The sequence below is a fragment of the Gavia stellata genome, chromosome 5, assembly GCF_030936135.1.
Source record: "Gavia stellata isolate bGavSte3 chromosome 5, bGavSte3.hap2, whole genome shotgun sequence".
In the NCBI taxonomy this organism is placed as follows: Eukaryota; Metazoa; Chordata; class Aves; order Gaviiformes; family Gaviidae; genus Gavia; species Gavia stellata.
The window spans coordinates 34,146,336-34,159,915 of NC_082598.1; the positions used below are offsets into that span (position 1 = coordinate 34,146,336).

General features: G+C 39.7%; 1 protein-coding gene across 1 annotated transcript; it reads right to left on the reverse strand.

Annotated features, from left to right (window-relative positions):
- Window positions 1-230: 230 nt before the first annotated feature.
- Window positions 231-9,576, reverse strand: FRG1 (FSHD region gene 1). The gene is made up of 9 exons (XM_059817717.1): window positions 9,466-9,576; window positions 9,042-9,109; window positions 7,122-7,244; window positions 6,115-6,172; window positions 5,816-5,930; window positions 5,328-5,432; window positions 3,886-3,977; window positions 2,728-2,838; window positions 231-1,841 (listed from the first exon to the last, which is right to left on the reverse strand). Exons 1-9 carry the CDS (start codon window positions 9,525-9,527, stop codon window positions 1,805-1,807), a joined length of 771 nt encoding a protein of 256 aa, XP_059673700.1. The 5' UTR covers window positions 9,528-9,576; the 3' UTR covers window positions 231-1,804.
- Between the last annotated feature and the right edge of the window lie 4,004 nt (window positions 9,577-13,580).

Consider the following 13,580-nt stretch of genomic DNA (forward strand, 5'->3'; position numbering starts at 1 on the left):
TGTTGTAACTTCTATCAGCATTAAAATACAAAACTTTAAGGAGCAGCTGGAATGATAGGAAGGTCTCCAAGGATTTGTCCATATAAAGTTAGAAGCACAGCTGTCCCAATGTAATTGTACAAACCAGCTCCCCAGAGGGGGTATTTTGATTTCTCATTTAGTATCTCCCTCAGCAGAAAAAGCTAAAGTGGGAAAAGGCACTCATTCCAAAATAGATATTTATACAAGGAACTAGTGAGCGTGCCTATTCTTGTCAATTAGGTATTAAATGAATAGTAGGTTTAACAGGTATAAAACAAGTAAATTCTACTACCTTAGAGGGAAAAGCCCTAAGGCAAAAATCTCTGTACTCAGCAAGCTAGAGCTAGGTATGGAAAGCTTAAAAATGCCATCAGAGAAGGGTTTGGAATTTTGTTTGCTTTCCTAGAAACAGATGAGTTTTAAGAATCCCTATGTCACATATCATGAATGCTCAGCCCATGGAGATTTTCTTCTTTTGGTTCCATAAAATCTGTATAAGCTATAGCCATATTTTTCCAAATTCTTTGAAAAATAAATGCTTTTATTGCTAACCTCAGCTATAATTTGTTTTCATGCTGAAAAGTCAAGAGGGTTTAAACTATTTTGACATACTTGAATTCTTCCTGCTTCTTCCTCAAGACCAACTGCCTATGAAATTGGGCCAATAAATTGCCGTTACTGACTGGACTTTATTGGTCTGTTCTTGTGCTCTTTTTAGACACATCATTATCTTGCATGAGCTTACAGTTTTGTGCCATATATGCAGTTCAACTTGACAGCTAGGAGAAGCTCCATGGAGACAGTTTAAACTATTACCATAAAAATCCTCAACATCGTTACCAAGTAATCTTTGTGATGCAGATTACAGAAGCTGTGGAGAAAGTAAGCAATTGTTCTGACTGAGGTAGTTCCTATGGACATGTTCTTACTGAAAAGCTTCTTGGTAATCAGAACAGACACAGATAACCATATTTTATATGAGATACTAGGAATGCATATTATACTATGACCTTAAGAAAAGTCCCTTCTGTTTTATTAAACAAAGTCCATGCTGTAAAGAAACCAGCAAGTTTGCAAAATCAGTTCTTATGTCTTGTAAAATAAGCAGCCTACTAACACAAAAGACTCATCCCCTTTTCTTATGAAGCACCTGCATTTTCATTTGTAATAGGGTTCTTGTGACTTGTCAACACTCTTGCCAGCATATGGATTATGCCATTTATCAACCTGAACAGTGAGTCTGTTTTGAACATTGTTTTATGAAGCCTGAATATTCTGTCCCAGTCCTCACCTGAAGCAGTGCAGAATGGCTCCACAGGTGTCCTACTCAGGATCTGGTATGATGTGTGCCAAGACATGCATTTTCAATTATCTTTTCTTGTTCAATACAGTTACGTATTTCTTAATGGTTCAATGTGTTAACCATATTTTACTTTTCAACTTCATCATTGTTCTCTTCTGCCCTTAATGTCTTCTACCCTGTCTCTAAGTTCAGGTTCCTTTCACCAACCCTGGAAGATTCAGTGGGTCAATTTCTTTTCCATTAAATAATTATCTCACTACTTCAATAGGATGCCATTTTAGAGTAAACTTAATAGCATTCATTACTGAAAGATGACATTAGTTTGATGCTTAATTATAGCTCTCAGGTGATCCTTTAAAAATAATGTAATAAAAACATCAGCAAATTGTCTTCAATAAAAAATATTTATAAAACATTTTAGTCTTGTTTTCAATTTGACCCTATCATCAAAGATGCAGAAAAAGATGGACCAGCTGGTTGTCACTTGCAGTATCTATCCGCTTTCACTTTTGCTCTCCTATATGGAAAGAATAATGAAACAAGATTGAGATTAAGACCAAATATGATTACAACTGCATGGTTTATCTGCCTCAAAGTATTAAAGAACCATTGAGGGCAATTTTTCTTAAACTTTGCTTCAAAGCACATATAAAAGCCTAACACCACTTCGGATGTGTTAATTAACTTTTTTTCTCAAGGAGCTACAACTGCAATGTCTAAAGTTAACCTTGTCTTTCCCTTCAAATCATCATGAATTGCATTTGTACACTCTGAGGAATGCAATTCAGATTCAATGTGATGTGAAACGCATGCTCAACCTGTGATGGCCCCGGAGTGTTCTCACATCACTTGCAATTATCATAAGTAGTCTTCTGCATTCCACCCACTGAATTACTGCAAATATTTATACTTTATACCTATGTAAAATGTTTTAAAAATTCAAGACACTTTCTATAGGCTCAGCTCAGGGGAAAAAAATGTATTCCTACAGATAACATGAAGACTGTTCTTAATCAATGCTATTTCTTTTTAAAATGCAGCTTTCCCCTCCAAAATGTTCTGGTGCCGTAGGTATTGACAATGTTAAAAGTTAGCTTAATTTTGGTGATTAAAAAGATTGATCCCTTAACTCCTCGGTACTAAACAAACTGAACAACCTAGCTGAAGATTTCCAAAAGAATTCATTTCTGGGTAAATCCAGACCTGAAAACTTCAGCTAAATAAGTAAAAATTCAGAACAAAAAAGAAAGCCAACCCCAGAACTCAGGCAGAACACTGACCAGAGAGGAAAAGCTCAACACCCCACCCCCCTGAAATCGACCTCTTTTGTACCCCAGGTTTACTGTAATTCCATCTCCCAGTAGTTTTGAACTCAGTACATTATTTCTTGTACTTTGAAGTACCTGTCAAGCAGCATTTCATGAAAAGTGCCTTCTTTCCTGGCTTTTCTGAGGGCTTTTGTATCTTCTTTGCTTATTTTAAGCTTTTTGTCTTGAAAACTTTGGAATTTCTTTCTGTAAGGGGGGAAAAAATGTAAAAAGTACAACTTCTTTAAAGTTTGTTTTTCAGTAAAACAACATCTGTGATAAGAAACCTAAGTTTATGACGCAGCAGACAACTGGCCTAACAAAACCCAGCAAACCATCACAGTATCAAATATTGCACTGACTTCTGTAGGTGAAAACTATTCAGTTTTCTTTTTGACAGTCTAAGTGGGAATAAGCCCCTACATGATTAGCATGACATGGTTACAAGTTCTAAAGAGCCCTTTCTTCAACTACTAGCATGACAAGTCAGGGAGCAACAGTGTATTGGGTGTAGGTGGCAAGGTGCTGGTAGTGGGGTGGGCTGCAGGGGTGGGCTCTGTGAGAAAAGGCCAGGGGCTGCCCCATGCTGGACAAAGCTGGCTCCACAACCGACCCACTGCAGGACTCAGCTAAGTCCATCAGCAAAGCCAGTGGCACCTCTGTGAAAACATATTTAAGAAAGGACAAAATGCCACACAGGCAGAGAAGAGAGGAAAAAGGAGTGCAAAACAGCAGTGTGAACATGAAGAACAGAGAAGGAGAGGGAGGGGGTGCTTCAGGTGCCAGAGCAGATATTCCCCTCTAGCCTGTGGAGAGGACCATGCCAGAGCAGGGGAAAAGTGGGAGAGGAAAGGAGTGGCAGAAATAAACAACTATGTATTGACCCGTACCCCCATCCTGCTTGGGGGAGCAGGCAGAGTCATCTGGAGTGAAGCTGAGCTTGGGAGATGGGGGAAGGAAAGGTGTTGTTTTTAATTTTTGTCTTTGTTTCTAACTACCCAAATCTACTTTAATGGCAATAAGTTTAATTAATTTTCCACAAGTTGAGTCTGTTTTGCCTGTGACGGAAACTGGTTTGCAATCTCCCTGTCTTTATCTTGACCCATGAACTTTCCTATCCTATTTTCTTCCCTTGTCCTGCTGAGGGGAAAGCGAGTGAAAGACTGGGTGGGAGTTTGGCCCTTCCACCAAAGGCAGCCCCAAAGAGAAGCAAGAAAAGGTACTTGAGCCTGTTAAGAGCTCTAAACTACGTACACATAATTGATTTCACACTGTTTAACATTTCCTTTGTCTTCTTGTGGAACATCATCCTTCTTCTTAGCTTCTCTTTCAGCACAAGTACGAATCTAATCGTTGAGAGGAAAAAAACCACAAACCAGAAAACGCCTGTTTTATTTTTAAAAACAACAATATATCCTTCATAACAGAATGAGAATCACAGTGACTTTTTAAGTTCATAGCTTTCAAATTGTTAATTCACAACTGGAGACAACTGCAATAAAAACAAGAGCTGCCTGAAGTATGGGAAATATTAAGTGTAATCCTTAATACTACTCCAAGACATAATTGCCTTCATCTCAAAGAAGCACTATTACAGTTCTTAGTTTTAGCAGGGGTAAAATGCCTTTTTCAGAGACTGACTTAATATTATTGCTCTGACTAGTAGACACCTCTCTCTGTTTGGAGACACAAATATATTTTCCACATCCAGATGAAGTCAAGAGAGTCTTTTTACATTCTCTTACTTAAAAGATCTCCCCTTCTGCATCATTCCGGTTGTCGTGGTTTAAGCCCAGCTGGCAACTAAGCACCACACAGCCGCTCACTCACTCCCCCCAGGTGGGGTGGGGGAGAGAACCAGAAGAGTAAAAGTGAGAAAACTCGTGGGCTGAGATAAAAACAGTTTAATAGGTAGAGCAAAAGAACACTGCGCGGAGAAGCAAAGCGAAAGAAGGAATTAATTCACCACTTCCCGTCGGCAGGCAGGTGTTCAGCTATCTGCAGGGAAGCAGGGCTCTATCACGCGTAGCGGTTGCTCGGGAAGACAAACGCCATTACTCCGAATGTCCCCACCTTCCTTCTTCCTCCCCCGGCTTTATATACTGAGCATGACGTCATATGGTATGGAATATCCCTTTGGTCAGTTGGGGTCAGCTGTCCCGGCTGTGTTCCCTCCCAACTTCCCGTGCACCCCCAGCCCACTCGCTGGTGGGGTGGGGTGAGGAGCAGAAAAGGCCTTGGTGCTGTGTGAGCCCTGCTCAGCAGTAACTAAAACATTCCTGCTTTATCAACATTGTTTCCAGCCCAAATCCAAAACACAGCCCCATACTAGCTGCTATGAAGAAAGTTAACCCCATCCCAGCCAAAACCAGCACACCGGTAAACCCTTCTCTGTCCCTGCTTCAGTCATAATTCATCTCTCCCATACCAAGCTTTTGAGAACTATCTGGAGTATCACATAGACTGTCTTGCCCCCGCAATGTCTTGCCCTTCTGTAGTAATAAAATAGCTTCCTATCTCTACTGAAGTCTCAGTTTATGCAGCCCTGGAGCTCATTTGCCTTTCTTGCGGCCAAATCACTTGACAGCTTATAGAAAACGATTATAACTATATTAACAGTAAATTGTAGCACACAGACACCTGGTTGTTTGAATATCTGTGCCAACCCTGTATTAATTGTAGAAGTTATAGATTACCTTTATCATTTCTTCTTCCCCTGCAGTTTTGCTTTTGGCTTCTATGTCTCCCTCCTCATTACATCTAATAAAACGGCTATTTGCTGCTAGTAATGCCATTTTCTTCTGCAGAAATAATATCACATATTGTTAGTATAAAGAATTTGTATATAATCCTTGATTCATAACATTTATCCTCTACAATACACCAGAGAACTCTGTAAGTGTGTTTTTTATTCTTTTCTACATGGACAATTCAATAGCTAGCCAGCAGACTTGCTGGCTCCTTCACTCTTAAGATGCTTATAGCTGCCAAAATGCAGCAACTTGAAGTATTTAAGAACTTCCAATTATAGTAAATGCATTGCAGTTGGGAAAACAGAAGATTAAAAGTTACAATATGGAAGAGATTGCAAAAGGCTTTTACTGCACAAAGAACCTCAATATAGATTAACTCAAAATACAGTCAAATGCTAGGAACATCAAATAAATTATGTCAAACAGCTTACATCTTGGAAGACAGGTTCCCATTGCTCTCTTGATCCTATTGCATCTGAACGTCCAACAACAAGTCCATCTGAATTTATACCAAGGTATTTGCCATAACCTGACTTCAGAGCAATCCTCAAAGAGAAAATGCAGGAAAACAATAAAGAATGTTTTTAATTCAAGCAATTCACAATATCCACCACATCACAAACACATTACTAGTAGGCAGTGTATTTCAAGAAGATATTAAACCATGTATTCACACCAGAAACAAAGATAGCAAGTATTAAAACTTGTAACATTTTATTACAGTAATTACCTTGTATCAGACAACTTTACTGCTGTAAACTGTTCAGGAGGACTAGGGCCTTCATCATCTGAGGAATGAATTTTCCATTAGTTAGGTATTAAATATTAAACATACAATATTTTAACCTGTTAATACCGCAGTTTCAAAAAGAACTAAACAACAGCCATTGCAAGATACTATGGAAAGCTGCAATACTTTATTTCTTCAAAAATTCCTTTTTTGAATATTCACTTTCAAAAGAGCAATGCAGGTGCTCATTTATGTTTATATATTTAGAGTGCTTAAAACAAGACACACAATAAAGACAATCCTTGTGTAAAGAAATTTACAGTTGAGAATGTTTTGTAATTCTCCAGGTGGCTTTGACAAACCTTAATCTCCTTGTAATGTTACTTTTTCCACAAGAAAATGTATTACAGTTCAGCTATGGTAACACAACTCAGTACCCTGAAAGCTACTAGCCTCTCCATCCCTCAAAACCAAAATGAGATAATATTGCCATTGTGGCTTTGATCTCACCCTGGAGGTGAAACACACTGCCAGGGTTCTGGAACAACCCTTGTCTGACTGATGGCTTTCAAATTCAAAGTAAGGACTAGCTAATCATCCCGCCACATTAGTAACCTATTTGCGGAGCAACAAAACAAGTATATTAAGATGAGGATGCAGCAATAAACCTTGAAACTCATCTGCCTGAGACCCTTCAGCTGACACTATAAAGATTTTATAGGATTTAATAAAGGTTATACTGCTTTTTATCCAGTAAGTGGTACGGCCTTTAACAGGTGATCATTTCCAAGGCAGTTCAATTTATTGTACAAATAAAACAGCAAGAAACTACATAAGTGAAACTGATTAGTAGTCATTAGGTTTAAGTCATCTGCATGCTATGGCTAGTGTTATTGCATTATTTCTAATAAACTGCTTTTAACTGTAAAACTGCTTGCCTTTAAGAGATGCTAATTTTATGCCTTTCCTTACTAAAACTGCTTATTTCCAAATTTCCTGAAACAAACCTTTATGTGGTGCTCCAAGTGTAAACAAGCCATTGTCGAGGGCATGGATGTAAGCTCCTTTATCCATTTCTATAGCTATAGTTCCTGTAATTTCACCAAAATTACTGATAGCCCACCAGTTTCCTAAAATACAAAACCATGACAGTTAATAGAGTAATTACAACTTCTGATTACAGTAGTTCAAGAAATGATATTTCCATGTCTTCTCTGAGATTTGAAAATCTAAAGATACAATTGGTACCTCAAGATCTCTGCGCATTATTTTATACTACAGAGACAATTTAATGGTGTTGCTGCTGAAACAAAGTCCTGCTGTTCTACCCACCCTGTCATCCTTAGTCACAGGCTCCTGCGTTTCATCCCTTCTTTGTGTTAGTCCATAGAGCAAATTGATCCATTCAGCTGATCCAGCAAAGACACACCTTACAAGGAAGGCGTGTTTGTTTTTTTTTCCCCCCGGACCAGCTTCCTGCAGTTTTGGGGTCATATCCCATCATTAGACTCTCCAACACAACAGAAACAGATAAACTATCTCATCTTGCTGTTAAATTACTTCATGTGAGCTGTAATACTTAGACATCAGTTGTTCAAGCCAATCTGTGTTTGAATGTTTGAGCCCCACAGAATTCTACCAAAGTCAAAGGTAGCCCTGCCCACACACATGAATTAGAATTACGACGTTTATATTTTTTACAGAGTAAAATTTTCTCCTGGTATACTGTCTTACAAATATTTGCTACCTGATTAAGGTAGTAACTATTTCTAATTAATCTGAATATGATGCATTTTTCTCACATGGTAAATTTGGCAAGTCAATCTGCCTTGAGCAGAAATAATCTTCCCCTATCTTTATACAACATACGGAGCTAATTGTCTTGGCCTACACAGTCAGGGCTCTCAGATCAATGTATGAATTTTCCAAATCCCTCCCACTTTTCTGAAATCCAGCTAAACTGAAGAATGTAGAACATCTGTAACATTCTTCTAGTGTAAGACACAACAGCCCATTTTCTCATGTATCATAATCTGTTTTCACACACAAACAAGGATTACTTCCCCTTGCACTGTTTTAGCTTATGGCTATATATACATAATAGAAAACTACATTTATCCTGTAATGTGCACTGTGCTACAGTACACATCTGAGTTGTCTCATAACTCTGTAGTTATTTTATAGCTGGTTTTGTTTGTAAAGTGAACTGTGATCAATTAAGGATATGATAGTGCCAAAGGGCAACAGTATGTCAAGTTACCGCTCATGAGCATACATACTTCGATCCTTCTATTTTATGAAAAAGGAAAAAGTAAAGTTATATTTTGTTACTGCTTAATGTTTGTGTCTTCAGTTTCAATTAACAGGACCAAATTTATAATGTGAACACATCACAGCAGTCAAGCAAGTATGTCAAATTAAAAACAAATAAACAAACTAACCAAGACTCTTTTCCTTTTGAAAGGATTGAAGGTTTGAGTGAACTAAAGAAGCCAGTCAGAAAGTAACTAGTGGCAGAGTAAGAACAGAAAGCACAGGTGATCCAACCGCTAATTTTCAACGTAATAGTACAGAAGACATAAATTATTTATATAGAAATGCACTCGTTAAATAACAGCATTACAGTCTCTCCTCCTGAAGCAAATATCATTGGGGAAAAAAAAAAACCAACAAAGCTGGTAAGTAGCTTGAGATTATATAACAACATATGTTATCTAAAAAGATAAGTGGAAAACCCATCCCATTAGGGTCAGAAGTTCCATGTGGAGTCTAGCAAGATCCCAACATACAAATAATATGTTTTGAGAAATAATGATAAACCTTTACAGGGACCACCCTTAGTTTACAACGTCCTGTAACAATCTCTTCAGCTTCTGCTGTCCCCTACAGTTTCCATACTGCCACGTAATTCCTGGAAAGCAGCTCACCAACAATATCAAGTTGCTCTGCTGCATCCTCTTCCCTTTTCCTTTTCTTCTCCTTGTGCTTTTTCTTGCTGCAAAGAGAGATGCAAAGAAGTAAGAATGTGCCTCTGACGCAGCCCCTCCACAGCGAACTCTCTCTTACGACCCAGCCCCTACAGGGGCGGGTCACTGACACCAGCCGGGTGCTAGGGGCTGACAACCGGAAAACCCCTGCCCTGGCCAGCGTGCCCAGTCATACCGGCAGCCGGAGGGTCGGGACGGCCTAGCCTGGCCTGGCCTGGCCTCACCGCAGCCCAGCCTCCGACGCGACCCCAACGCAGCGAGGGGAGCCCAGCTGGCGGGCCTGCTCCGAGGCACCGCCGAGCTAGCGGCACGGCGGCTGGCGCAGGGAGCCCGGGGCAGGGGCGGTGGGCAGCCCACTCCTCACCTTTTCTCTTTCGCCCCTTTGAGGACGAGCTTGGTGGATTTAACGCAGGAATACTCCGCCATGTCGGGCTACGGCAAGCGCCGAAGGCCACACCCGGCTACGCACTGCCGATCGGACGGAAGCCCCGGAGCGACAACCTTCATCCACCCTCGTTTCGCTACTTCCCGAGCATGCGCCCACTGCTCGCCTGTGGGGCGCGTAGCGCATGCGCTGTGGGCAGGGCCTGGGGCGGGAGGAGCCGATCCGCGTTCTTTAGCGCGCCTTCGTTCGCTTAGCGTCGCGGGTCGCGGACACAGAATTTCAGGGGAAAAGTAAAACCAGAAAAGTTTAAAATTACGTTTAAGAGCATCTCCCTGTGCACCTTTTCCTTCTAAGTCTGGTTTGGCTCTACTGGTGGCTCTAGCGCTTTGCAGGACTGTGGACCCTTGGCGCTGGGGAGTGAAGAGCCTACAGCTTCCTGTCCAGCGTGTGGTAGTGACCTCTTCGTGTGTGTGTTTAAAAGCACACCTAATGGACTCACAGCAGAGCCCTTGGGCCTGTGCCTTTTACCAAGCGTGGTGGCTAGCGGCAGTGGGTACAGCAAGTGCGGTGTTAACACAAGTGCCGGGCAGCAGGCCATGCTGATGCAGGAACAAAAGCTTCAAGGGAAGCCTGTGAAGACAAGTTGGGGAAATGAAGCTCGTAAGTCAACCACGTGCACCAAACTAGGGGCAAAATGAGCTTTATGATGATTTTCCCCATCCTGTTAGCCACTTGGTATTCCACAGAGTAAAATCTACCTCAGCCTTTCCTCTAGGGGTATAACCACCTTTTTCACACAGTTACAGGTACCACTACTTCTTCTTTGGGGAATGGCTTTACTAGTATATGTGTGATTAGACTCCCAATTAGAGCAGTCATTTGTAATTTGTATTTAGTCTTCTGGTCTTTTGTTTCTACTTCACACTAATGGAATGGGGTTTGTGCCCAAAAGGTTGTCTGCTGATTATATTAGCTGGTCAAATGAAAGATAACCATTCCTATCAAATCTTGTTTTACATGTACACATAGAGATACTTGGATTAGATTGGTTCCTTTTGGTTTCTGATTTCATTACTTAGCTATGCTTGCAAGTTCTCAGCACCACAAATGTATACAAGTAAGAAATGGGAGTCTTATACATGGTTATGTCAAAGCCTTTAAAATCACCGAAATCATGGCTTGGTGCTAAAACTCTGCATGTGTAATGTCTCAGTGCATGACCCTGGAGATTGTGGATGACTGCAGGTGTCTTCCACAGATACTTTGATTGGATCCAGGACCTTGCCACTTCTCACCAAAATGCTTTCAATTTGTATCTACATGCCTAGCATGACTAACGCCATGTTTTTATCTGTGAAACTGGAGTGATCACACCTGCCATGTAAAATGAAAGCAACAGTAATGGACTTTCAGGAGTTTTTGGCAAGTCCCCCGTTTTTGAGCTTTGGGGAGAAGGCCATTGGGAGGAGGCATGGGCTTTTCAGCAAAAGCAATACTTGAATCAAGCTGCTGGTGTGTGTAAATTCAGAATATGTTTTTTGTGTCTCTGGCATGCTACTTTCCTGCCGGGGCCTTCCTTTGTTGCAGTTTGTCAGTGAAAGACAGTTGTCTCCTTGATCAGTGTTTGGGAAGTAGATAACTTGAAGCAGAGTGCTGCTGTGGTAGACAGTATGTGACTTTATTGATTTATTGACTTACCAGTCCCAGGGACTTGAATCTTGCAATTAGTTTTTCCAGTAAAAGCTGAAAAAATAGGCAGTACAGAAAGCTGCAGGCAATGATGGACAGACAGCTTGCTGACCCATTCTGATGTCTGCATGGAGCTGCCATCAGGGAAGTACTGTGTTTGTAAAGTCTTGATCTAGTCAGGTTGTGAAGGTCCCACACATCTTACTGTATGTGGAGGACCAGAGAAGATCCAGATTTCCGAATAGAAGATCGAGATACCTGGCCAGACTACTAGCAATCCATCCGTTGATTTCAACCTCACCCTCAAATACATTGTTTCCTGTTCTCACATTTCTAGAGAATATTGCCTGACTTCTAGAAACCTTTTGATACTGTCTTAGAATTTTACAACCGATAATAGCATGGTTGTTCCTTAGTTTGCTTCCTTGTTTTTGGTGGTAGGTACAATGGCTTGTTTACTGTTAAAACATTTTATTCAGTATATTCTTGTTTTGTTCTATATTCTTATGTCTCCAGCCTGTTTGAAATTAATTCAAGCTAACCTCAGCATTAAGCAATTTTAGCAAATATAGTTATAATTGTATATGACTCTCATTTTATCATTAAATACTTTTTTTTGCTGGTTCTAAACAGATATACCTGTAAGGCAGAAATTTTAGTAAAGGGAATATGAAAAAATGAGAGTGCAATTACATAGGAATTAGAAGAAAGCACAGAGGAAATGAGTGAAGCAAAAAGAATGCCTGTCAGCATGTTGATCGCTCGGCCGCACCCTTCCATGCTAAGTTGTCCTTCAGTGTTTTGGTTATTTTGGGGTTTTATTTTGAGTTCTTTTTAGGCTTTGATTCTGTGGAGAGCAAATCTGCAGGGGTTCTTTATTTTTTTCTTAACTCTGCTTTAACTTTACAACTTTATTTGTGATCGATCTTATTTTTTGATTGCTTAACTGTGCAACCTTAGCATTTGTGGGGTATTTGTATACTCTTGTCAAAGTGGGCCAGTATACATTGATACACTATGACCAGCACTTCAAAGTATACCAGCACTTGCCTGAGAGGTAAGATGGGAGAGGAAAAGGTAGTATTTTAGTATGTTATGAAACAAAGATGCCTTGACCACTTTTGGTTAAGAATATAAAGCAGTTTGTAAGAGACATAATAACTTTAAAGTTACTAAGAATTATCTAAGTTAAATTGTTGTTGAAGTGCACAGGCTTTATGTTTTGCTGTTTGTCCGCCAGATGTTGCTATAGCCACAAAAATAAATGCAGATTAAGAAATTTGAAAAAAATTAATAGTTCCATTTTCATTACAGATCACCCTTACATATCCTGATCCTAGAAAGAATTACACACATGCTTACATTTCTGTATTGGGAATAGTGTCAGTGAATTCAATTAAGCAACACATTCTGTGTAAAGTTAAGCATGCTTATAAGCTTTCTTAAGATGGGGCTATATCAGTTATGTTTGCTATTTTCTTTATTTGCTATTCTGTTTTCCCCTTTATGAAGAGAAAGAGGGAAAGAAAGAAGGACAGAGACCATAAATTTCTCATTTTCAAAGAAATGTAGATTTTTTCAGACTCCCATAATGTAAAATATATCTTATTGTTAATGAATATAGTTTTATTTAAAAGTCACGTAGTTTAGGTTTCTTCTTCAATTTAGTGACTCCAGCAACAAACAGGCATCACTACAGTATATACAGAAGACAGTAAAACCTCTTCCTGCAGGGCAAAGCAATGCCATCAATCAGAAAACTGTATCTAAAATGGTACCACTTTAGAAAAGCTATTTAAACTCTAATTTGCTAGTTAGTATTTTTGAAATTAAAACATTTCCAAAATGTGCTGGCTATGACTGTTTAAAAAAATATAACAGTTCATTTTCTTTATGGCACTGGAAATAAATGGAGCCTTTGTGTTTGCAAATGTAGAAAACAAATCACTTTTTTAATGACTGGATTTTCCTGCCAGCTTGGAATTTGCCGCATGTGCATTTTATTTTGAATGCCTAAAGAGTGAAATCATTTGCTGTCTCTCATGCAGATGGGGCAGACTGGCTGAGGTGTCATTTGCAAAATGTGCACTTTCATCATTCAAGTTTGAAGCGGATCATTACAAACAATGTTTCCTATAGACACTCAGGATTGATGGAAGTGGAGTGCTGAGCATCCATGGATATAGCCTAGTGTCGTAAGAGGCTGGACCAAAACTTGGGCGCTTTGGAGTTTTTTTCTGTCTTGTTTATTTATGTTAGGAAATATAAAAATACCTCCCCAAACCAGAGAAACTTGAATTAGCTCTCTTGACAGCAGAGTTGACAGATAGTTTATATGCTTTTTTTTGCTTTCATTTATAAGTATGGGGCCCTTGTGAAATATCTAAGCTGCTGACTGATGTAAC

Excerpts from the sequence above, each read along its gene's own strand:
- FRG1 (XM_059817717.1), bottom strand. The coding sequence starts at position 9,527 with ATGGCGGAGTATTCCTGCGTTAAATCCACCAAGCTCGTCCTCAAAGGG. Across the intron at positions 6,173-7,121 it reads ACTTGGAGCACCACATAAAG|ATGATGAAGGCCCTAGTCCT; the intron begins GTTTGTTTCAGG and ends TTCATTCCTCAG. Across the intron at positions 2,839-3,885 it reads CAGTGTGAAATCAATTATGT|AAAGAAATTCCAAAGTTTTC; the intron begins GTACGTAGTTTA and ends CCCCCCTTACAG.